This window comes from Phoxinus phoxinus, assembly GCF_949152265.1.
Source record: "Phoxinus phoxinus genome assembly, chromosome: 13".
Lineage (NCBI taxonomy): Eukaryota > Metazoa > Chordata > Actinopteri > Cypriniformes > Leuciscidae > Phoxinus > Phoxinus phoxinus.
Window position 1 is genome coordinate 24,309,977 of NC_136888.1, and position 24,888 is coordinate 24,334,864.

The window sequence follows — 24,888 nt, forward strand, 5'->3', positions numbered from 1 at the left end:
AAAAGAAGATTAAGAACTAGAGAACAAATTTTGATGTTGGATTTGGAAGCCAGAATTTGAACTGGGATCAAATTTGTTCTAAATCAGATACAGATTAATTAGTACAGTAAGATAACATTTATTTGAATGCATTAGTGAGAGAGTGATTGCATGTGGGAATTAATCCTACCTGTCTATGCAGTGTATCTACTCTACTTGCTCTCAGAATATACATTTATGTCATTTTAACTGATGGAAACGGTTGATATAAAAACTATAGGACAGAATTAGTATTATAGCCACTGTAAACCTTAAGTTTTGATCATAATTTATATGAAAACCATAAGTCAGATCAGTAAAAAAAAAATACAAACTTTAGAATAGTCACGGTCTGTGCCGAGTTTGGTGCTTGTAAAGCTCCTGTTAAAGTTGAAAAATTTTGTCTCAGAAGAAAACTGAATAATATTATTAATATGTTTAATGGCTGGGTAAGGTATTATATATTTGTACTGGTATTATATATATTTAACACTAAATAATGGAAAAATACATCATTAAAATTGAATATCATTATCATACCATTGAATAGCATAATTTCTACATTTTCATTTCTTTATTAACTAACTGCCAAAATGATTCTGCTCTACACTGATTAATCCTGACTCACTTCAAACAGCTGTTGGGTTGTCCTCTTGACGCAACCTTTGACAAGGAAATGCGCAAACTCGAGTGCATCTCGTCAAACAAAAACATGGCCAGATATAAAAATATAAAGTACACCTCCCTCCAAGTGTCAAAATATAGAGAGGAAGTTGACAGAAACACTAAATGGAGCTTCAGCTGTCTTCTCTTTGAATAAAAGAGGAAAGCCTGGATGGGTTCCTTCCTGTGAAGCACTTGTGGTGAAAATGTATCCCACATAAACAATCCCTCACATGTTTATGCTAATTCCTCATTTCCGTTTTTCAGGAACTGTCATTCTACGCTGTAACACTAGCCACCTATTCTTTCTCTGCTTAATAAGCATCTTCTCAAAATCAATTCTCCAGGGCTCCCATCTAAATAAAGACTGAAGATACAGGATTTTCTCTGCGGGATGGAGCCGCGTTTGTGGCCTATGAAATGCTATACTTGTTTATTTCAAACTGTTGTGATTGTTGTTCAAGATAATTTGTTTCATAATCTCCTCGGATATAAAACAAAATGAAAAGAGCTGCCCCCAACCAAAGTGATTTTGAAAATGTAATACAAAGTTTCATATCATTTATAGTTACAGTCATCCTAGTTTAGCTTTGGTTTTTGTTGAAATGGCTTTCTTTGATAGGTCAAAGTGTGTTCAACTGACCTCCTTCTGCGGTACGTCCCACTGCCCACTCTGACAGGGTACTGCCGGCCATGTTAACTGTGAGCACTCTGAAGCGGTAGGTGGAAAATGCTTCTAGATTCGACACCACCGCACTGCTCTCAGGTGGAGTTAAAGCATTCTCATTGGCTGAACTCATTGATGGCCGGGGGTTCAGCCAGCCACTACTGAGGAAAACCCTTTGCTCTGGACTGTGACTGGTGGTATTTCTCTGCGACCCGTTCAGCAGCTGCATAAAGAGCTCATACCTGATAATTATACCTGGAGAAAGAAAGAAAGAAAGAGACATATATATGCCAATACCTTCTTCCACAATCCCTTATTAAGCCTCAGAAACAGGCAGAAGATATTGAGATGTAAGACCGGCCATTGACAATTACACAATTACAGCTGCTGCATGAAATTATGTAGAAAAGAGAGGCAGACAGAGAGAATCAGATAGACACAATTAAACGGAGAGGAAATTCATTGAGAGAATCCTCTAAGGGCACTTTATAATGGTCCATGTTAATGAGCTAATTTGGCAAAAAGCATGATAACTGGCATTAAAAGTCATTGATATACAGAGGGCTATTTTGCGACGCTTTCAATGGCGCGAGGCACAATACATAATTGTATGCAGCAATCAACTGTTTTAAATGTGAAATGTTTCTTTGCGGCGCACAGTCCCATCAGTTTATATTGCGAAATGAAGCATGGGCTGAGCCTTAATCAAGCCTCTTGGTTGTAGATTAAAGTTCGTAAGGAATTAATTTTCATCCCGGCTGAGATCAAATGGCATCTCTATAATAGTATTTCTCATTATTGTAATGATGTAGCTGGAGACAGCTAAAAAGGAAGCTACGACAGAGCAGAAGAGTGTTTCAGCTCCGCCATGTGCATTTAGTAATCACTGTTAAATAAATGATGTCTAACAAAATCATACTCCCTCTAAATTAAAAAACGGAGAGATATATTTGGTGACTATTTAAATGAAAAAAGACAGACATTAGTTTTGACAAGTTGAACATCTTTCATCATATTAGGTCTGGTGGAAGACACAAAATTAAACAATATGTGTCCCAAAAATATGTAAAAATCAGGGGGTAGCGATTATTATAACAATGGGAACGCATTCCCCATGACTTTATAAAATGGTGCGTGTATTCTCAACCAGGAGGCCTCATCAATTTTCTATGGGAGCTGTAGAATGACTTAAAATTATTTCATTAAAATGTAAAAAAAGAAAAAGAAAAAAAGAAACCTTTTGAAATTACAACAATAATTGTGGTTAATTAATTAAATATATTGATTATCCTAGTTTCCGGAAAAAAAAACTGAGCTTGAAAACAAGCAACTTTGTTGTAATTACAACAGCACAATCTCGAAAAAAATATATGAGGGGCTAATCAAATATTGTGTTGGAGAACCACTGCCATAAACCCATGCTTTAATGTGTGCCCCCTATTTTTTAAAGTGCCCCAGTTTAAAAACAGTAAAAAATGCTCTAAGGGTGTCAATACCGTTGGGTAACACTGGAGGTTCCCAGTCCACTTTGAGTTGAGAGGACCCTAGGGTTGTGATTCTGGGTGCAGGCTGCTGCTGGGGAGGTATCTGAGCGGTGAGTATGATCAGACTCTCGCTGCGAGCACAGCCTCCGTTAGTGCACGCCTGCAGACTGAAGTTGTATCGAGTGAATGGTTGCAGCTCCTCAGCAGTAGCCTCTGTTTGAAGTCCTGTGTAGTGGATCCTCTCTTCTCCGGTCAGATCATGTATCGAGCTCAGGGTATAGCTGTCCATCGGACCAGTGGTGTTCAAGGGCTCTGTCCAGTTAAAGGAGGCGCTGGTGGGTTTGGCTCGACCCACAAGGGTTAATTGGAGCTCCTCTTGCTCGGGTACAGAAGACAGGGTGCGTAATCTGACCGCGGCACTGCTGGTGTTAGCACGAATATTACTGGTGATGAGCTGGTAAGAGTATGTTGTATAAGGAGATAAATCGGCATCTACGTAATGCATAGTTCCTGTATGAGAAAGAGAATAAGGAAGCTGTCAAATTAGATTGATGACAAATGTTAGTGGAACAATGACATCGCTACTATTCAAAAGTTCGGGAGTCAGTCTCTGGGTCATCATGGCCTAGTAATGTTTTTTCAAGGCCAAATAAAAATTATAATATTGTGAAATATTATTACAATTTAAACTAACTTTTTTATTCTAATATATTTTAAAATGCAATTTATTCTCATTCTAATATGTTGATTTGATACCCAATATTTTTTTTTTTTTGCTATAATGAAAACAATTGTACTGCTAAATATTTTTGGGGAAACCATGACACATTATACCAGGATTCAATTAATAGAAAGTTGAATATAATTTTTCTGTAATTTGTAAATGACCTTACTGTAACTTTTAATCAATTTAATGCATCCTTGCTGAGTAAAAGTATTAATTTCTTTAAAAAATAAAATATTACTGACCCCAAACTTTGCCATGTTCTTAGAAATGTACTCTTTGTGTTCATGTTGATTTCATAAAGTTTTTAAAAAAACATTCATACTTTTAAGTTTCAATTTACTGAGGTGTCGCCATCAAGTAAAAACATATTTCCCAATACTTTGAATGTGAGAGAACACATCTTTTTTTGCATACAGTATAACATAAATTACATATTTAAAAAAGTTTGTAATACACATATATATATATATGAAATAAAATAAATATGGGGGGGGGGGGGCTGGGGGTATTCGCACCACATGACATTTTGAAACATGAACTACAATCGCCTTGATATAAAAAGGTCAAATGAACACAGTAATGAGAGTCTCCAGGGTCTTCTCTATGATATAATTTGAATCTATCAATATTATTGTAACACATTTGATTAGGACACAGAGTTTAAGTATCATTTAATTCCAGAACACAATATTATATTATATACTATATAGGCAAAGACATAATGGAAGCACCAATTGACGTTCAGAAAATCTGCATTAGTCTGACTAACCGAACGGGTGCTGGCTATAGCTGGTCTGGATGATCTCTGAATCTCGGAGCAGAGTGTACGTCAGTGCATTGCTGTTGGGGGAGTCAGGGGCTCTCCAGCTCAGCTCTATGGTCGTGGAGTTCAGAACCCGGCCGAGGGGAGGAGGCTGCTGTCGGGGATCTGAACAGGAGTGGTTTAAGACAATGCATATTGCTGATAAATTCGTGAAAAAGAATTAAAGGTGGAAGAGACAAGGTTAAAGCACCACATCTGCTAGCTAACAGGGAAAATGGACTATGAATATACAAGAGCAACAATCATTTTTTACATGTAAATAATGCTAACTTAATAAAAACGCTGTACTGGAGGGACACATTAGGGCTTTAAGAGACTCGGTGAGGTTAAGTGCTGTATGCTCTAAACACATACGGACCCATAAACAGGTCAGCTTTCAGTATACATGCTATATGTTTATAGACCAGATATGCACTGAACCAAGAATCAGAACTGTAGACAAAGATATAGAAATGTTCAGCTAAAACATAAGGATGCAACATGATTAAATTTGAGTGTCAGCTCATGTAAGTATTTTGAATAAAGTATGTAATAAGTCCAGCGTAAATATCACAGCATTTGCGCAACGGCAGTGAGTTTTGACCTTAGGTATGCTTCTCTTGCGTTAAACTTAGAAAGCAATTTGACTATATTGAAGAAATCTGCATTTAAATTGCAGTCACTACAATAAAGAAACTCTCTGATATGATCTATAAGAGGCATTTTCCCGTTTTTGAGCCAAATGGAATGTTGAGCCAAATTATTTAACTATTTAAGCATTAAGGCAATATGGTTCCGGAACCGTGACATGGTTTGACAAGCTTTCTTTTCTATGTTGAAGTATTTCCTATTGAAAACCAATGTTGGAGTAGTATATATCGAAGGGCTCGCCAATCTTTCATCCACTAGCCTTTAAATTCTGTCATTATTTCCATCATGCTTGAAATCTTGTACCTTGGACGAGAGCATTGAAGATACTTTCAAAATTAATAAATTACAGCTACTTCCAAGTGCAACCCAGAGCTCAACGTGAACACAACACGAAAGGAACAAAAACTAAATTTTTCATTTCATGGGATCATGCTGATTAGAAATAAACTAAATTTAGCTGTAATTTAATACTGAAAAATTATTGATAAAAATTAGCTTGGTATTATTTATTATATTGTGCATGTGTTGTTATGCTTATTGCAGTATTGTGCATTAGCATTAGCTTATCAACATGCTAAAGTAAAACTATTGAAATCAGTTACGAGTTATTAATGTATACATGTTTACGTGAATAAATATAAAAAATGTGCCTATTAATCAGTGTTGCTATACAGTAGTTAAGTACAACTAAAATTAATAAAAAATTATTTTCATTAACTGAAATTAAGCTGAAATAAAATATAAATATTAGATGAAAAACTTAAGACAACATTTTGTCATTTTTGTTTCATTTGTCAACTTACTGAAATAAAATACTAAAAATACTAAAACTAAAACAAAAATAAATAAATAATATTTAAAAATACAACAAATACAAATACAAAAGCACATAACAAAATTCCTAAAATAAAAAAATAAAAAAAGTGATAAATACAATAATAGTATATAAATAATACTAAAATATCGCTTCAATAAAACTATTCCTCAAGTATATATTGATTCTGACCTTTGCTGCAGCCTAGGTAGTTGTTTGGATTCATGTGACTGGCTCCCTCCACACAGGCGTCACATTTATCTCCGGTCACATACGGCTTGCACAAGCATTGGCCCGTCTGGGGGTGGCATGTGCCATTGAATCCCCCCACAGGATCACATCCACACGCCTCACACCTAGACACATGAAGATCACAAGAGACACAAAAACCTTTTTCATAAGATAAAAAACAGTATCACTTCTTATGACATTGTCTATGTCTGTAGAGGACATGAAATCAGGTAATTAACCAAAAGTAACAAGTCCAGTTTTATTTACAAAAAACTGTGAGTCTCTCCGACTGGCTAAGATACGAAGAGTTGCACAAAGTGAATGTGTGCGTGTGTGACTGTGAGGGAAGGACTAAATGGAGGCATTCACAGATGCACCTGTCAGTGACACTTCTGGGAGGGGTGTAGGGGATGGAGGAGGAAAGGCCCTGAGGGGCCAGCAGCGGGTGATGTGGGGGCCAAGCGCCTGACACCCTCGAAAGCAGCTGATAAAAGCCACAGACTCTTAATGAGCTGAAAATTTGTTCTGTCAACTAGAGGGGTGTTTTGGGCAAAGCCACCCGTTTCCTAATGTGGTTCGACCTTGACTCCTCGGAAGGAGACAGTGAACTTTTTTTTCCTTCCCCCGTCATGCAAAAATGAAGCCAGTTGAGGTATCAAATTCTGTGATCAGTACCAATATTGCGATGTTCCACATGCTTACATTACATCTCCATATTTGAAATATATCAGTAGCTTGCAGCTATCAAATAAATGACTCCAGATTGCGCCTCGACGTTTGTCTAGAACAGGTGTTGATAATAGAGCTGGAAAGTTTGCAGACAAGAAATTGAGCAAGTTTGACTGGCAACAAGAAAAAACAGTAAGCAGCAGATATGAATATGACCTACACTTCTGTTAAATAAAACTTTTTTCCCCCTCCAAGGTTAAATGATTAGCCAAGCACCATTCTCCATGTAGCCTATGTTTGTCATTTGCTGTGATGGCTAATCTTCCCTAACCATATTGTGGGTTTTTAACTACCTCTATTAGGTGGTCCGCAGCGGACGACCCAATATAAGAAAACAAAATAAGATGCATTGTCTTATTGATTCCGGGGCGGACAAATGAGTTTATAATATTTAGATAAAGAAATCTTTATTGTGTAGGATCTCCTGATGCAGTTCAAGCTTCCCCTCTAATCAGTTTAAATAGTTCATTTTTCATCCTTACCGGGCGAACGAGTGCAGCTGGATGGATTGCGTATGCAGTGATCTGTCACGACTCGTATGGATTAACAATTTGTGATGTCCGGTAGCCCTGTTGTTGATGCATTGAAAACACGCACTCATGCTATTTGCATCTCACCAGCCAACAATTAATGTTCTCCCTACCTACTGCGCATCCCAACATCATATTTTTTATTTTTTGGGGGGGGGGCACTTAAAAGGTAAACGATGGTTAATATGGGAAGCGCTGACGATGTCCCCCACTGTTCCTTTTCTTCACCCAGCATGGCTGGAGTAGTTATCTATCTCCTACAAGCCTTCAGGAAGGTCATTCAATGAGACTTCAACCAAACCACCAAGACTTAAATATAAAAATAATCAAAAGAAAATCTGCCGTATGTAGGAAACTGAGATAAAAAAACAAGAAAAATAATTTTCCAATCCACTGACTCCTGAGAATGCCAAGTTTTCCATCCCCAACTTCGGCCATATGTTCAAGCTGGGGAGCTGCTTTGGAGTATATCATTAAGACAGCTAACATATGATGTATTTACAACCTAATTGATGTATCCAACAAATCAACTATGCAGAGAGCATTAAAATGCAGCCTCGTTTAGAGGCGGGAGACTTTAATGGCTAATTTGACCTTTGCTGGCTCTGTCTGAACCCGTGGGCCAGTAAGCAGCTAACTGGCTCAAATCGCTATGAAAAGTGATGTGCATGGTTTTCTAAATGGGCTTTATTCACTAGTGTTCAGTCTCGGTGACGGGAGGGAGGTCTGGTGTCATTTTTGACTGTGATTTACACTGTTCTATTTAACTTGAAGATATATCTTGCTGCATGTTAATAAATGAAAACGTCTTTCTCGAACATGACCGAAATAAGGGTGTTAAGACTATAGCACTGACCTGCCAGCACTTGGATTAAAGCCAAAGAAGAGATCCTGGCACTGGTCGCATCTGCGACCGGTCAGTGATGGGTGAGCACACACACACTGCCCTGAGTGGGCAGCACACACCTGCCCCACTGCTCCGACCGAGTGACATTCACACACTTCACACTCGCTCATACCCGCCTCGGACAGGAAGAAACCTGCAATGACAGGATGCGAAGAAACAGACTCATTATGCATTTTATTGTGTGCTCTCTGATTCACTTTCTCTTTTTATATCACTATGACAATAAAAAAATCTGTCAACATTTTCTTGAGAAAAAGAGGTACACTTAAACACTCTTTTAAAAAAAGTACGAAAAGTGCAAATGAACGTAATGTTTCAAACACATAATTGCATGTTATTTACAATGATATGAAAATATATTATAATTTAAATGTATTTTAAATGTAGATAGTTGAACTTAAGAGTTCTTTTTTTTTGACCCACTTAAGTAGGACTTGAAGTCAATTCAATGGGGTCCAATGTTGTTTTGAACACCAGTGACTTTCATTGCATGGACAAATTATTTTGTTAACAGTCTGAACATCCAAAATACTTTTGTGTTCCATAGAAGGAAGTCATAAAGTTTTGGAATGACACAGGGAAAGTAAATGATGACATAATCTTCATTTGTAGGTGACTTATCCCTTTAATGGGATAAGTAGAGTACATCATTATCACTTTCGTTTAGAAAAAAGAGCTTCTCATACATTCTGACTATCTACATTCTCCTTTTGGCTTTCACAGAAGAAAGAAAATCAAGTAGGTATTAATTTTGTGGTTGAAATATTCCTTTAAGTGTGCTGGTCTACTTTTCTGTCTATATCTTCTTAAGAATAAAGTACGAGTTGAATCTCAAGGGCTCCGTCAGGCTCCTGCGCTCATCAATCAGACAGGGGGCGCTGAGTTTGAGATGTTTCAATCACAGGCTGCTTCCCCTCCGGTGAAATACGACAGAGGGGCTTCGTGAGGGGGAGCCTGGGGAGGGCCTGCAGAAACACAGTCATCAGTCCCCCCCCCCCCCCCCCCCCCTCCACCAAATGGATCTCCCCCCGCTCCCTGTGCTTTCAATTTACTCCTGCCAGCCCCACTCTCCGTACACATGCTTTATGTGCCGGCATGGGCGGCCGAGGCTTTGGTGAGCAGCAGGTACGTCCGCATTATTTCATCATGTGTGGAGAGGCACGAGCTAGGGGAGGAATGACCGTACATCCTTGTCTGGTTAACGTGCGAGCTTAGCACCCTCATATCATATGCATAGGCCCATTGGTGGATGTTGGTGAGCATGGTTTCCCTGCTGTAAAAAAATAGCATAGTGTAGCTAAACTGGCTTAAGCTTACATCTAAAATGACCAGACAAAGCTATATTTCTAAATACCAGCAAAACATGTTTTGGCATTTTTAGGTCGGTTTGACTGATTACCCAATAATGGCTACCCTTGTCGAAAAGAAGTGTGCTTAATTCTATAGAATGTGCACTTGTAGTGTACTTCAAATTTTAAAATGTTATTTTTTTAACTGTACTTGCAGATATTAATAATGAAATAAAAATGCCACTTATACACATAAGTGGCATTTTTATTTCATTATTAAGATCTGTGGTTAACACAAGCTCAAGATGTTTTTACGCTTCATCATATGGCATAAAAAACATCAATAATACCCCACTGTGGCTACAGTGGTTGTCAAGGATATTAAACATAATTTACTCACTTGCACACTTTTATAGCCTCGTTGTGTTGTTTATACTCACACAATCGCAAACTATTATAACTCAAACTTTCCAACTTGTCGATAAATAAAGATTAAAAGAGTTGTTAAGTCATGCCGTGGTGTAATTAGTTTACAGCCTAACTTTAGCTTTTTACCTCTGCAGATTATAGGCTTAAAATTCATAAATGTTGTGTTATTTGTGATGACTATCTTGATGAACAAAATGTCATAAACATGTGTTGGTCACAGAGCTTATTTTCTGCAATAATTCAAAACCCAATAGAAAAAAAAAATCCAAGTTATCCAGGGTAACGCAACTTCTGGGTTGGCCTACCAAAATCTTCTTTAATTTGTTCTTTAATGTGGTCTAAACTAGTCTGCGTTGTTTTATCATCAGGGTTTAAGGGTTGTTTAAGAACCTTTTTATTGGATAATACAGCATTAACATCAACTATCCAAATTACAAATAGGGACTCATCTCTACAGTACTCTAAAGGAAGAGTAACTTCCTTGGAAGACTGTGCTTGGCGTATAAAAGTGCACGTTGGTTTTACAGTAAACAGTGAAACAGTGAGGGTTAATCTTAATTACGAATACAAAGGGACCAGCTGTTACAGTTGGTCCTGCCACACTGCCACTTGGACCCCTGGCAGTGCACTTCTAGCACTTACTATGCTGCAAAGAATAAGAGAAGTGCAAACATTTCCAACCCCTGAAGTGCACTTGAGTCATGAGGCCAGCGCTGGCCCAACAACCACTGAGGGGGTTGATTGAGGGTACATGAGGAATGGCCTGTAGCTACGCTAGTTAAACGCCATCGGCCAAAGTGACTGCCAAACGCATTCAATTCCCAGCCACAATCTAGGGAAAAAGGAAAAACAAAACAATGCAACAGCTTGCAGAGCCAAGAACAAAATGTGAGGGAGTCATTAGTTAAGGAAAGGAAGAGAGTGCTTTGTAATTCAAAAGATGTTTACTCAGACACTTCAAATGTGATGCGCAATGCCTAGGAATCACGGTATACAACAAAAGCGGTGACTTCACTGGCATCGCCAACACAGTATAATGAGCTTACAAATGAGCTGATACACCTTGTAAATACACACATAGTAAGATATTCAAATGAGTTTGAAAGCACCAACCTGGTTTACAGGTTCCACAGTTTCTGCCGTAGCGTGTAGGCTGGCACACGCATTGACCGCTAGCAGGATCGCACACGGTTGCAGGCACGGTACCCATGTGGTCACATTGACATGGTTGACATCCATGTGTGGCATTGGCGGAACTCAGGTTGTAGGTGTGAATGGAGCATCGATTACACCGCAGACCCTCTACGTTGTGTTTACACGTGCATTGGCCAGTGGTCTTGTCGCACACATCTGAGCCATTCACCGTGCCTCTGAGCTCGCACTGGCAAGGCAGACAGCCCAAAGAATTGCTGCGGTCCAGACTGTGGTATCCGTCCCGGCACACGTCACACTGTCGGCCCTCGGTGTGAGGTTTGCACTTACACTGTCCTGATTCCGCATCACAGGAGGTACCGAGAACGGATCCGTTCAGACTGCAGTCGCAGGCAAGGCAGACTCCACTGCCATTCAGACCGTAGAAGTGAGAAATGCAGGTGTCACAGAGGAGGCCTCGCACACCATGCTTGCACTCGCACTGGCCGGTGAAGGGATTACAGAACTGGTTCAGAGAACCCCGTGGGTCGCAGCTACAGGGAACGCAGCCGTTGGGATCTGTCCCATTGAGGAATTTGAAGCCGTAGTTACATCGGTCACATGTTAGACCTAAGTGTAAAAAAGAGGAGACCACTATCAGTGCTATTCCCAACAAGGACCCCAGGGGGTACTTAAGCAGGTTTCAGGTTTTGCCTTTGACTTTTGCTTTGTTAAATTTAAAGAACTAAAATTGTGACTATTTTAAAAGAAAAGAGCAGCCAGATAACGGCTCAACGGACTATTTTCAGAAGGCTTTTTTAGGGGAAAAAACTAATATATTTTTCAATATTTATTAATATAGTTGTTTATTTATATATATATATATATATATATATATATATATATATATATATATATATATATATATATATATATATTTAGGTATGGTTATTACTACCAGGATTCCATTTAATTTCATCCTTCATTGCATGTAATTGTGATGTTTTAATTTTTTGCTTAAAGTTTAATTGCAAATTCCAAATAAAAAATATTTACACAAAACTTCGTAATAAAAAAAATTTGACTTTATATTTCAGTTTTACTTTATTTTTTATTTTACATTTTCTTACATTTACCTTTTTATTTTATGTTTACGCTGAGGTTGAAACAGGCATCCATTACTTTCATTACATTATGTTACTTAAGGGGGAAAAAAAGTGAAAATCACTTTAAGTGGATAACACTTAATATATGTGCAAATGTGCTTTCTTTTGCAGATTGCAGCATTTCATTCATCTTTCGTTCACACAAATGCTATTCAAATTCACCTTACCATCCACAAACCACCAACTTTGACATCTGAAATGATTTGCTTTTGGCCTTTACATCATAACCCACATCTCATAACACAATGTAGTATATAGTAAACAAATAAATAAATCAGTGAAATATTACACAAGGAATAAAAAACGAAATTGGTAATGTCATCATTAAGTGAGCCCCTTTCCCAATGATGAATTACTCACCTCGGGCATAACACTTAATTTCTCTAAAATGAAAATAAATAAATTAAAAGACCCAAGAAGGGGAAGGGAAAAAAGTAAAAATAACTACGAGGCTAAAAAGAATTACAGCTCATTTGGAGACCCTAAAAGGTGGTCTACGTGGAATCAAATCATATCAAGTTTTTTAAAATGTGTGCGGTGCTTATTTGAATATGCCATACATATTCCTGACAGGTAATCTATTCCTAATGTTGCTGAGCAGCGCCTACAGGGCAAACCGTTTACAGCCATAAGTACTGAGAACTCCACACTTCTCCACTGCTGTGTATTTCGCTACAGAGCTCCACTTTAATGAATTTAGATATTAATATATTGCTCCCTACCCACAGTTAAACCTCATTACAACATTATGTTAAATGCACAATGTGACACAGATGAATACCCCAATAATATCACGCCAAAGGTGCTGCAATTTGTCATTGTGCTCATGGCTTGTAGATGTTGGAAAAAAAGCTATGGTAACCGTGTGCCGCCCAACTGTGAATATAAAAAGAAATTAACTACTAACTTTTAGAACAAAGTGCAGGCAAAATATGTAAGTCTTAAAGCTTAAGATATAATTTTTTTGGCTAAATTGAAGTGAATTTGGTTAACCAGTGAGATATGTGCATTTAACTGCCCGTTGGTGCACCCGTGGAGTGGGACGTGCACCAGCGCAGCCCACATTTTATCAGTAATGCTTTTCTGCATAATATTCTCATACATCAACATTTCAAAGCACATTGTGTACGCAGAGTACTTTGGACGCTTGATAAATTTTGTCCTTATGAAGCTGCGGCTGGCCTCAAACGCGCTGGAGGTAATAAATTGCCTTAATCAAATCTAATTTCTGAAAAATACCTGTGGGAACTACAAACAAAGAAGCAGGTCTTGTAAGAAGCGTGAAAAATAAGGAAGACAGGGGCAGTTTATTATAATCAACTTGGCATTGAATTACAAAATTAAAATGAGGTGGCCCTTGATATCCTGGCTTAGCAATACACATGATCTTCTAAGTAACATTCTTTTGCATTTCATAAGAAAACGGTTCAAAGGTACAAAGAAGAAGAAAAAAAATGGAACAGATTTATCGCAAAGGACCTGGAATGCCTGGAAAAGCTGGAAGAAAAATCCTTTTGGCTGCTGCTCATAATAAATTCGTGAAAAAACAGGGCTTTGCCAGAAAAAAAAGCTGTTTGATGGTAAACAATTTAATCATGCCATTTACATATGCAGCACTGCGGAGCGATCACGGTATGCTTCATATGTTTTCATTTCAGAAATTAAAAAGTGTTGATAAGTAGCAAATGAATAATTTCTAATTAGATATATGTTATATATATGTTTTTTTGTTAGGTTTTTTTTTTGGGGGGGGGGGGGGTAAATATATTTGGGAAATGAGCATGAAATAATAGTTAGTTGATGTCCTGGGATTTGAATTTAATTAGGTAACAATTATGATAAACTTAATATAAAATTTCCCTTTTACATTCATATACACTTAACGATAAATCTTAATGTCGACAAAAAAGAAGATAATGACTTTTACGTCAACTACCTATTTTTTTTGTTTATGCATTTACTTTTTGCTCTCTACATTTGATCAAGTTTGTGGGAATAAACAGAGAGAGAGAGAGAGAGAGAGAGAGAGAGAGAGAGAGAGAGAGAGAGAGAGAGAGAGAGAGAGAGAGAGAGGAGAGAGGAGAGAGGAGAGAGGAGAGAGGAGAGAGGAGAGAGGAGAGAGAGAGAGAGAGAGAGAGAGAGAGAGAGAGAGAGAGAAAGGCTGAGAGAGAGAAAAAAGAAGTTGGAGAGAGGGGAAGAGAAGGATGGGAGAAGAGAGCAAAAGAGGGAAGGAGGGCGCAATGCTGCTTGATACGTACCGATTACGTTTGCCTTGCACTGGCATTGACCTGAGTCCTGGTGACAGGTAATATCTGGCTGCACGGTCCCGGCGGTATTGCAGTTACAGGCGCGGCAGCCGTCAGCCAGCGCCGACTGCAGCTTGTAGAATCCGTGTTGGCACTGATTGCACTGTCTGCCAGACACATGTCGCTTGCACTTACACTGCCCCCCGATCTGTGGAGGAAGGAGAACGTCACGTGACCGTGCTCCAATTAGTCAAGTTGAGCAGGGCAGTGTGAGTGTGTGTGAGTCATGGATGGGCAGCTCTGCTCTGTCTCTACCCCCCACCCCGCCGATCCCCATTTGGGCTGCTGGGATGCTTTTTATCTCCATTACAGAGACCGGAGTGGTTTAGGATGGGGGAGAAGAGGTCACAACACCTGAGCTCACAAGCTGCCATTGTGCAGAGGGTCGTGTGGCTTAACAAAACGGATCCTTTCTTTGGGATGGATTGAAAGTACCAGCTGTTGTTTGAATGAATGAGGGGAAAATATTTGATACTTCTGACATGAACAGCTACCGTGATGCTGGCGATAAATTAGTGCTGATACGAAAGTCAATAACAAACCAATGCTTTGGAAAGATGACAAGTGGACAAGTAGTTCAAAGTACATTTTGCTAATGCTTATAATATAATATATTTGTTAGGGCTTTGCAACGATTAATCGCATCTAAAAGTTTGTGTTTACATAATATATGTGAGTGTTCTGTGTATAATTATTTTGTATAAATAAATACACTCACATGCATTTATTTGAGAAATATTTGCATGTATATAATGTATATATATTTATAATGTATATCATATATAAATAACACATTTTTCTTAACTATATACATGCATGTGTGTGTATTTATATATACAAAATAATTATACATAGAACACACACATATATTATGTAAACACAAACTTTTATTTTGGAAGCGATTAATCGGTTCACAGCCCTAAATTTAATATAACAAAATATTATAAAATAAAAGTAACTAAAATAACATTTATTATTATTATCATCATCTGTATGCATACTGTTTTATGACCTCATTAATTTATAGACTACTGGAATATATATATAAATATATTGTATTCTTTTACACCACAGGTTGATATAATATGTACCAGAATAAACAAAATCATACATAAGTCATAAAAATACTCTCAAATCCTGAATAATTTACAGGATAAAACATAAGACTTAAGATACATACATTTCAACCAAAATTTGCCAAAAAAAACACAATCCCTACCCAGCACCTAAAAGAAACAGCCCAACTAACAGTGTAAAGTCATTAGCATATGTGAGGAAATAATCATTCTGATAATTTAAATAAGGTAACAATCTAACATGGGGCTGACCCAGCCATTGATTCTGAATTTGTCATCCAGTATATCTATCGACATGGATCTGTTCCTCCAAAATGCCTTTCATGATGCTAAGATAAAGGAAAAGGTGGGGGAGAATTCTCCTGAGAGAGGCTCTCATGACGACACTTTTACATACTCCCAACTGATCAAAACACTGATAAATGCTGTTGTGAATACTAAAGTCCTCAGCCAATACATCAATGCAAACCTCTCGAGAAGGATTGGCCAATATCGTTATCTGAATCTACAATTCTCAATTCCGTCACAAAGCCGGGGATCAAAGCCTGAGATGTCTTCCTTTGAATATGCACAGAGATTGCCTTGCCGGTACCGTTGCACCTCAAAATTCTTGAATGTTATTTAACGTCATAAATATCAGATCAATGAGTAGGACCATATGGAATCATATGGAGTCAAAAATCTGCAAAAATCTGTAGAAAGTACTCTTATTTGTTGTGGAAATTATTATTAAATTAATAAAAATATCTAATAAATTAATATAAATGTGCAAAAAGCAAGGGATAAACTTGGTAAATGATGGGAGTTCAATATCTGCTTTATGTGCAGCAGGCATTTTTATTAGAAGTGCGACAATTTTTGTGGCTAAAGTATGAATCATGTGTTTGTTTGTGCATGTCTACACTTACCGGCTCACATTCTAAACTGCCATTGGCGGTCCCGGCGCTGTGGCACTCACATGGTTTACACACGTCCTTGTCCCACAGGAGTGTACCCACCTCCCTGTAGAAAAGACTCTGACACCGCTCACAGTTCCTGCCTTTAAACCCAAAGAGAGTGAGTGTGTATGTGTGCTTGTAGAAGGAAATGGGTGGGGGGAGGGGGAATTGATGCCAACCTATTAAAATTCAATCATATCATAGGACTATGATTTCAAATTAAAAAACTGCAGTCTTGGGAGAGGTCCGGCGAGAGTGTGTAATTTTCTAAGGTGTCCATTTTAATGTCCTCTTTCATCCCTACCTGCCACTGCGCCTGATGCCCAGCATATGAAACAATGAACCTGTTAGCATGGCCTGATTTACTTCATTAAATGTCCATCTGTTTTCGCTCTGATGCATTATTTCGATTTTTCTGCTCTGCTTTTTGTATGGAGCTAATATTCTGACAAAATGATTTGAATTTGAATTGTGTAAATCTGAATTATTTGCAAGTGTAATCTAACAAAATTGAATTTTAGGTGGTAGTTTAAATAGTTCTGAATTTGAATTTTTTTAAACGAATATTGAACATTTGAAATTTAACAAATTTAATTGTTTTTATGGCTGAATTTTATAGACATGTATTTTCAAACAGTAATATTCAGTTTTAAAAAAATTCAGATTCAAGTTTTCAAGATGAAGAAATTCAGAACTTCAAATTCAGTTTTCTAAAATTCAATGTCAAAAATTCAAGTTCAAAAATTCAGATCTGACAGAAAGTAGGTCACAGGTCATCCACAGGGAAGAGTAGATGATCTCAGAAAAGTCGAACAGAGCATTTTGGCCAGTTGCCACTCACTGAGGGACATTCTAAAACGCTTACGTGAAAAACGCTTAACGTGGCTTACTGTACGAAGACAGTGATATTAAAGGACCAAACTCAGTACAAATCATATTAATAAACCATACTTTGTATAAAAAATCAGATGAGCCCAGAATACCTACGCAACGCGTTTAATTGTGCGCTAAGCATTTCCTTACCATAGAAAACCGTTATAAGAAGACGCTTAACGTGGCTTACTGTACAAAGACAGTGATATAAGGACCGTACACATCATATTAATAAACCATACTATGTATAAAAAATCAGATGAGCCCAGAATATGAACGCAACGCGTTAAGCATTTCCTTACCATAGAAAACCGATAAGAAAACGCTTAACGTGGCTTACTGTACAAAGACAAGGACCAAACTCAGTAGCCTACGCATCATAATAATAACAATGTATAAAAAATCAGATGAGCCCAGAATATGAACGCAATGCGTTTAATTACGCGTTAAGCATGTTCTTATCATAGAAAACCGTTATAAGAAAACACTTAACGTGGCTTAATAAACCTTAAACCTGATTTTTTTATACATAGTAGGCCTATGGTTTATTAAGGACCATTTAAGGTTTATTAAGCCACGTTAAGCGTTTTCTTATAACGGTTTTCTATGATTAGAACATGCTTAATTAAACGCGTTGCGTTCATATTCTGGGCTCATCTGATTTTTTATACAAAGTGGTTTATTAATATGATTTGTACTGAGTTTGGTCCTTTAATATCACTGTCTTCGTACAGTAAGCCACGTTAAGCGTTTTCATATCGGTTTTCTATTAAGGAATTTGCTTAACGCGTAATTAAACGCATTGCGTTCATATTCTGGGCTCATCTGATTTTTTATACATGGTTTATTATTATGATGCGTAGGCTACTGAGTTTGGTCCTTGTCTTTGTACAGTAAGCCACGTTAAGCGTTTTCTTATCAGTTTTCTATGGTAAGGAAATGCTTAACGCGTTGCGTTCATATTCTGGGCTCATCTGATTTTTTATACATAGTATGGTTTATTAATATGTGTACGGTCCTTATATGGATTTCACGGGTCGCGTCGCACCGTTCGCGTCCGGTCTAGACTGCGTCGTACATGTAATAGACCTCCGGGCGATTCATGACAAGAGTCAGAGAGTGGCAACCTCTTTAACCACCACCACGTTCGCGCTGGAAAACTTCCGCAGTCCCCAATTGGCCAAAATGCTCTGTTCGACTTTTCTGAGATCATCTACTCTTCCCTGTGGATGACCTGTGACCTACTTTCTGTCAGATCTGAATTTTTGAACTTGAATTTTTGACATTGAATTTTAGAAAACTGAATTTGAAGTTCTGAATTTCTTCATCTTGAAAACTTGAATCTGAATTTTTTTAAACTGAATATTACTGTTTGAAAATACATGTCTATAAAATTCAGCCATAAAAACATTTCAATTTGTTAAATTTCAAATGTTCAATATTCGTTTAAAAAAATTCAAATTCAGAACTATTTAAACTACCACCTAAAATTCAATTTTGTTAGATTACACTTGCAAATAATTCAGATTTACACAATTCAAATTCAAATCATTTTGTCAGAATATTAGCTCCATATTTTTGATGCTTTCATTACATCACTGCTATTTCTCCAGCAGTTGTTATGAAACATTTCTGGTTTTCATGCCATATTGGAAAAATACTAAATTATTTTATAAAACATATGAAAGAAGTAGGTCCAATAATGGGTATATTTGACCTTATAACTTGCAATTACGGGTTTATATCTCACAATTCTGAGAAAAGAAGTCAGAATTGCGAGTTATAAAGTCAGAATTGTGAGATATAAACTAGCAATTGCGAGTTATAAAGTCAGAATTACGAGATATAAACTCACAATTCTGACTTTTTTCTTGCAATTACAAGTTTGTCTTGCAATTCTGACTTTTTTCTTGCAATTACAAGTTTGTCTCGCAATTCTGACTTTTTTTCTCGCAATTGCAAGTTTATAACTCGCAATTCTGACTTTATAACTCGCAAATGCAAGTTTATCTCGAAATTCTGACTTTAGAACTCACAATTCTGACTTTAGAATTCGCAAAATTTTAATCGTTTTATTCCATGGTGGCAACAAGCTTCCATAATCTAGAGAGCAAGATTACTTTAATGGTAATATAGAATTATCTTTAATCAAATATTTTATCAAATTTGTATATATAATGTAAACCAAATAGAAGAATTTCTGAAACTTTCAAGTTTCAATTACCGGTATATTTACAGATTTAAAGGTGCTGTATGTAACTTTTTCACTCTACTAAAGCATAAAAATACCATAATATGTTTGCTAAATTGAGGAAACATGCTAAGTTCACATACTCGTTTCTCTGAACACTGTTTCATACTACACTCCTACAGCCAGTTATTTTACTTTAAAATGTGCGTTTCCTGGCTGGAATGTTTGGAATTTACATTGTCCATTGCACTCGTTCCTGTTGCGTGTGCTCAAACTGCCAACCCGTGTGAGCGGCGTCCCGTCTGAGGAGGAGGTGCCGGGAGAAACGACGATGTCTGATATTTTGAATTTGACTGAAGTACTATTTCGACCACTAGTCATTCTTACAGACTGCACCTTTAAATTAGTTAATTTTTTTACAATCGCTCTCTGAAACATCATATGCTATTACCTGTGGTGTTATGTGTACAGTTATCACACACCCCTCCACCTCCTCTGAAGTGCTCTCCAGGTTGAGGGTCCAGGCTGGCGTTGTAGTGGCAGGAAGAGGAGTGGTCGTAGCACTGGCATGGGCGGCAGTTGTACGCCTGTACCTGATCTCCAGCTCTGAAGGGCTTGTCATTGAAGAGAGGAGAGCAGCGATCGCACTGTTGGAGAGAGTGAGAGATCAGAGCACATCTACATACATCATCTACATATACATTTATCAGCAATATCCAGATGCTACCTCAAGGTTTAATAGTAAAGTCCCAAAAGTCAAAAATAACAGTTTTTCCATATGTACAGAGTAAAATCAGTTAATTTATTCTTAGTGACTTTCAACAACTGAACTATTTTATTAGGACACTCTCATTGACCAAACATCTCATAATCGAAAGAGAGAGACGGAGAGGCAAGAGGAGAAAAATAGTTTTTTGAGCATTTATTGGCCAAGTATTTGATTTTTGTGAACAGTCATTACAAATTACGGAGAACACGGGAGGCATCAAATGAAATGATTAAATATGTATTATAAAAGGCGAAGGAGTCCCCAGTGACTGCTCAAGCTGTGGCAGAGGCTCGCTGTGTCAGGCTGCTGTTTGGGCAGCCGTAGTGGGCCGTGAGCCCGGGGGGAATTGCAAATTCAGCAGGCTGGATGCTAGAAGAGCCAGACACAGACCACCCGCCACACAGCCTTCTATGCCAATCAGGGGTCTGACTGTCAGGCTACAGGGATTTAGATTTTTATATATCACAGAATGTAATTTCAGAGCGAGCAAATATAGGTGCAACAGTTTTGGCATACTAAAACATAAATGAGCCTATAAAAACACATCCCAGATTTTAATATCCACAACAACTTTATAAAAATAATAATCAAACGGTTTATAATATGGTTTAAAAAAATTCTAAAGAAAATTTAAACAAACTTAAAGGTAACACTTTATTTTAAGGTGACAGTTGTACATTTTACATGTACTTACTATTGTGATAACAATAATCATGTATAATTACAAGCAACTAACCTTAAACCTAACCATATAGTTAGTTAATATTACTCAATACTTTTTGTACTTACACAGTAACAAGGTCAACTTAAAATAAAGTGTAACCCAAACAAACAAACAAATAAATAAAAATTAATTTGAAGAAAATGTATTAATAAAATTATTAATTAAAAAGTAATTTTATTCAACCAAACAGTGTGAAAACTATGGAAGCTTGTTTCCGCCACAAAATAAAAAATTAAAAAGATAACTGCGACTTTTTATCTCACAATTCTGACTTTTTTTCTCTCAGAATTACATGTTTATATCTTGCAATTCTGACTTCATAACACGCAATTGGGAGAATATGATATAAAGTTGCAATTCTGAGAAAAAAAAGTATTTTTTGGACATCATTTATGTGGTCGACCAAAGTTGATCAATATGGAAAATGCAATTAAGTAGAATAATCAAAATCCAGAATTTCATCCACAAAACTAAAACCACAGAACAGAGATCGGCATGCACAAGTATTGTGGGTTTTGTATTCGTCTCCAGTGTGCAAGGAGTCGGGCTCCAGTGGGAAAAGAGCCTTCATCCCGTGTGAAAGGCCTCTGTGAATGCCATGGCTAATTTCACGCTCCCTCAGGAAAGGTCTGCGCGTGGCTGCACCAGTAGCGAGCCTACAGTTAACCTTTAGCCTGTTAGAAAACACAAGGATTTAGCCATGCATTGCCAAAAATGGTATTCTCCGTCATTTAAATGATATTCATAAGACTAAAGGGATCATATACCGAGGCTAACATTGTAGCAGGTTAAAAAAAACTTCAAATCAGTAATTATAGTGGAAGAGACACGAATATTTCATTATGCTATTTTTCATAGAATACGCAATCAATTCTATAATAGAATCAAAAACAGAGAATATTTAAAGAAATGCCCCACAGGGCCTCAAATAATCAGTAAATCCTTGTAGTGAATGTTTTTTGTAAATCGTTTCTTTCAGGTGGTTCACAAAAGGAGGCCATGAGTCTTTCAGACAAATTAATTCACTAATATGAATGTTATATATGAAAGAGTGAACAGTATAGAAGAGCATTCTAGTATTCAGTTAGTAGCGTCACAACTTTTACACAGCTACACCCCATCATGTGTTGAGTTGTTATAGAAGACTAAATTTATTAGGATGTGGCCTCAGTGGCCTAAAAGACACACACATAGACACTGCTGTCTTACACAGAGACAGAACATGAAGATTTGTTAACAGACATTGTCTGAATGGTTTCTGAGGGATGAATGCGATGGAATGTGGCTGAGGCATTAACAGGACACATCAAAAACGCTCTCTATGGAATGTGAATGACATGAATGACCTATTGTCACATACATGTGAACTCCAACGCTGCTTTCCTAACTGAGTGACAATCATTTCAGTCAATGTACACTGACGACAAGAAATGAGACCCCGTCAGCACTTTCATTGGCTCTGAGTGGGATATTACGAGGAAGCAAACATTGGTAGGGCCGGCCTAGATCCGTGTCTCAGAGCTGGTAAGTAAACACAGCAGATAGCTTCGGGGCAGGCGACAGTCCCACCTCGAAGCCAGGTGTTTGGGTCTAGGGGCGTTTAGGGCGGTGAGACAACTCATATTTACCATATTTACACACACACACACACTTTCCAGCATATACGTGTTAGATGTGGCCCTTGTTTGTTTCGGTGAAAACAACAACAGTAGCAGCAGTAGAGAGAGTGTGCCGTGTCTGGCCTTGAATAATGCATGACATCTGGTGAATAATTTAAATCACCAAACATCAGGTTTAAAAGTTTAATCCTGGGACTTGTTCCCAATGTTCAGAATTATATGCAGCGATCTGGACAGCGCAGACTCTCAATAGGAAGAACGGCGAGGAGATTCCAGAGAGGAATGGAGAACTTATAGAATATGGAAAAGACTACGGGGTTTTATTTTGTCAAAAGCAGTTCTACAAATAAACGACATTTAAACCTAACTATATTTTCACATGCAGAATTGCGGAAGCTATAAATCAAACTGTCTCCCCTAAATGGTCCTTTCTCTCATTTGTAGTGTCAAAAGGTCTGATTCGTTCTAGTGAATCAGTTCATACTAAACCAGTGGATCTCAATCTTTTGACTTCAAGGGTCCCCCAATGTCCACAACAATATTTGCATATTTGTATTCAATATTTTTCATCATATATCAGCTTGCCCTAAACGGGCTCTTTCATTCTAGTAAATTGCTGTACCTCCAAAATGCTCCCTTCTCTCAAATGTGCCATCATAAACTTTCTCATCTTCCCATACGTAGTAGGTCTGATTTGTTGTATTAAATCAGTTCCTCCTAAATGGTACCATCTCTCATATGTAGTGTTAAATTCATTTTATTTGTCCTAAACGATCCTCTCTATCATATGAACGTCTGATTCCTTTTAGTGAATCAGTTTTCCTAAAAATGTCCTGTGGAAGTCTGAGTTTACCCTAAAAAATTGCCCCTTCTCTCAAATGCTTCATTATAGTGAAACAGTTTGGACTCTACAAACCTCTCTCTCATATTTCAAACCAGAAAATCCAATGCATTCTAGTGAATCTCTCTTATATTTATTCAAATGGTTCATGGAAATTATTTTAGATTTTATTTTAAGTCCTTCATGGTATATTAGTTCTCAACTACAGCTTGACTGTAGTTCAAATACTTTAAATTATGATAATCTTGGCAAACTACAGTTTCAAAGTAGCTTCTCGACACTGGTGAGCCATGGCATTCCTGAAAGTGTGAGTACTGGCGCCGTGTCATCAGAGCTTTCCCTGAGATATAATTACCTTTGCTGGACTCATCATCAAGACACCCAGGGGCTGATGGGACAGGACGATTAGAGCAATGCTGCCCACAAAACCACTTCCTTCTCTCCTTCCCCTTTTCTTTTTTACCCTTCTTCTAGCTCTTTTCATCAGGAAACTGGAGATGTGCGGGAATGATCTCTCTGTCTCTTGTTTTCCTCACGCTCACGCTCTCTCTCTCTCTCTCTCTCTCTCTCTCTCTCTCTCTGCTTTTTTCCTGTCATTCCGTTAAGGCCTATTTTTGAGTGCGGTGTTCATTAAAGAGGACTCTTGCACGTCATTAAAGGGAAGTGGTTAATTAAAAGGGGGCCTCCCCTGCGGGACTCACATTAGCTCCATGTGTGTGGCTCTCTGGGAGGCAGGCGCAACGGTACGGACTCACACTAGTGTCACAGCTGTCTGCATGGCCATGGCACTCACACCTAAGGGGACAAAGACACACAATTAGAACCCGCATCATTCTAGAAATTCGTCGTTTCTGTTCTTTTCATACATCTAGTGGAACTGGTTCTCAAGGTAAATCTAAAAGTTTTGCTTGAATACCTTAATGGGAGCAGGTATAGGGTGAAATCAAGGAAACGGGATACTATGATGCAGATTATGCAGGTATGATTTGTTCATGTTCCACAAAACTATACTATGTTTAAAAGTACATGATTTTTTTTTTAAGTAAGCATGATTTTCTTCCATAATGTGACATTTCTAAATTAAATAGGGTATTTACATTTTACACATAAAAATAAGTAAAACAAGACATGATTGTATACTGTGGTAATTGATTGGCTGAGAAAAAAAAGAGGTCTTGATGATGTCAGCAGAAAGGAAAGTTGTTTTAGAAAACTGTCATGATGAGACTAAGAAAATGTATTAAAATGAAAATGCTAAAAAATTAAGTAAAAAAAGTTGCTGTATTATGTCAAATCGTTTGAATCAGTGTTCA

General features: G+C 37.6%; 1 protein-coding gene across 1 annotated transcript in view; it reads right to left on the bottom strand.

Moving 5' to 3' along the window:
- ush2a (Usher syndrome 2A (autosomal recessive, mild)) overlaps positions 1 to 24,888 on the bottom strand; it is a 207,058-nt gene that overhangs the window by 155,860 nt on the left and 26,310 nt on the right. The window contains exons 9-18 of the mRNA XM_079632841.1: positions 24,277 to 24,370; positions 20,074 to 20,269; positions 16,529 to 16,659; positions 14,497 to 14,692; positions 11,055 to 11,702; positions 8,173 to 8,356; positions 6,019 to 6,182; positions 4,329 to 4,487; positions 2,845 to 3,342; positions 1,325 to 1,603 (exon numbers count right to left, since the gene is read on the bottom strand). Coding sequence (XP_079488967.1) covers positions 1,325 to 1,603; positions 2,845 to 3,342; positions 4,329 to 4,487; positions 6,019 to 6,182; positions 8,173 to 8,356; positions 11,055 to 11,702; positions 14,497 to 14,692; positions 16,529 to 16,659; positions 20,074 to 20,269; positions 24,277 to 24,370 — 2,549 coding nt within the window. The remainder of the gene's footprint in view (positions 1 to 1,324; positions 1,604 to 2,844; positions 3,343 to 4,328; positions 4,488 to 6,018; positions 6,183 to 8,172; positions 8,357 to 11,054; positions 11,703 to 14,496; positions 14,693 to 16,528; positions 16,660 to 20,073; positions 20,270 to 24,276; positions 24,371 to 24,888) is intronic.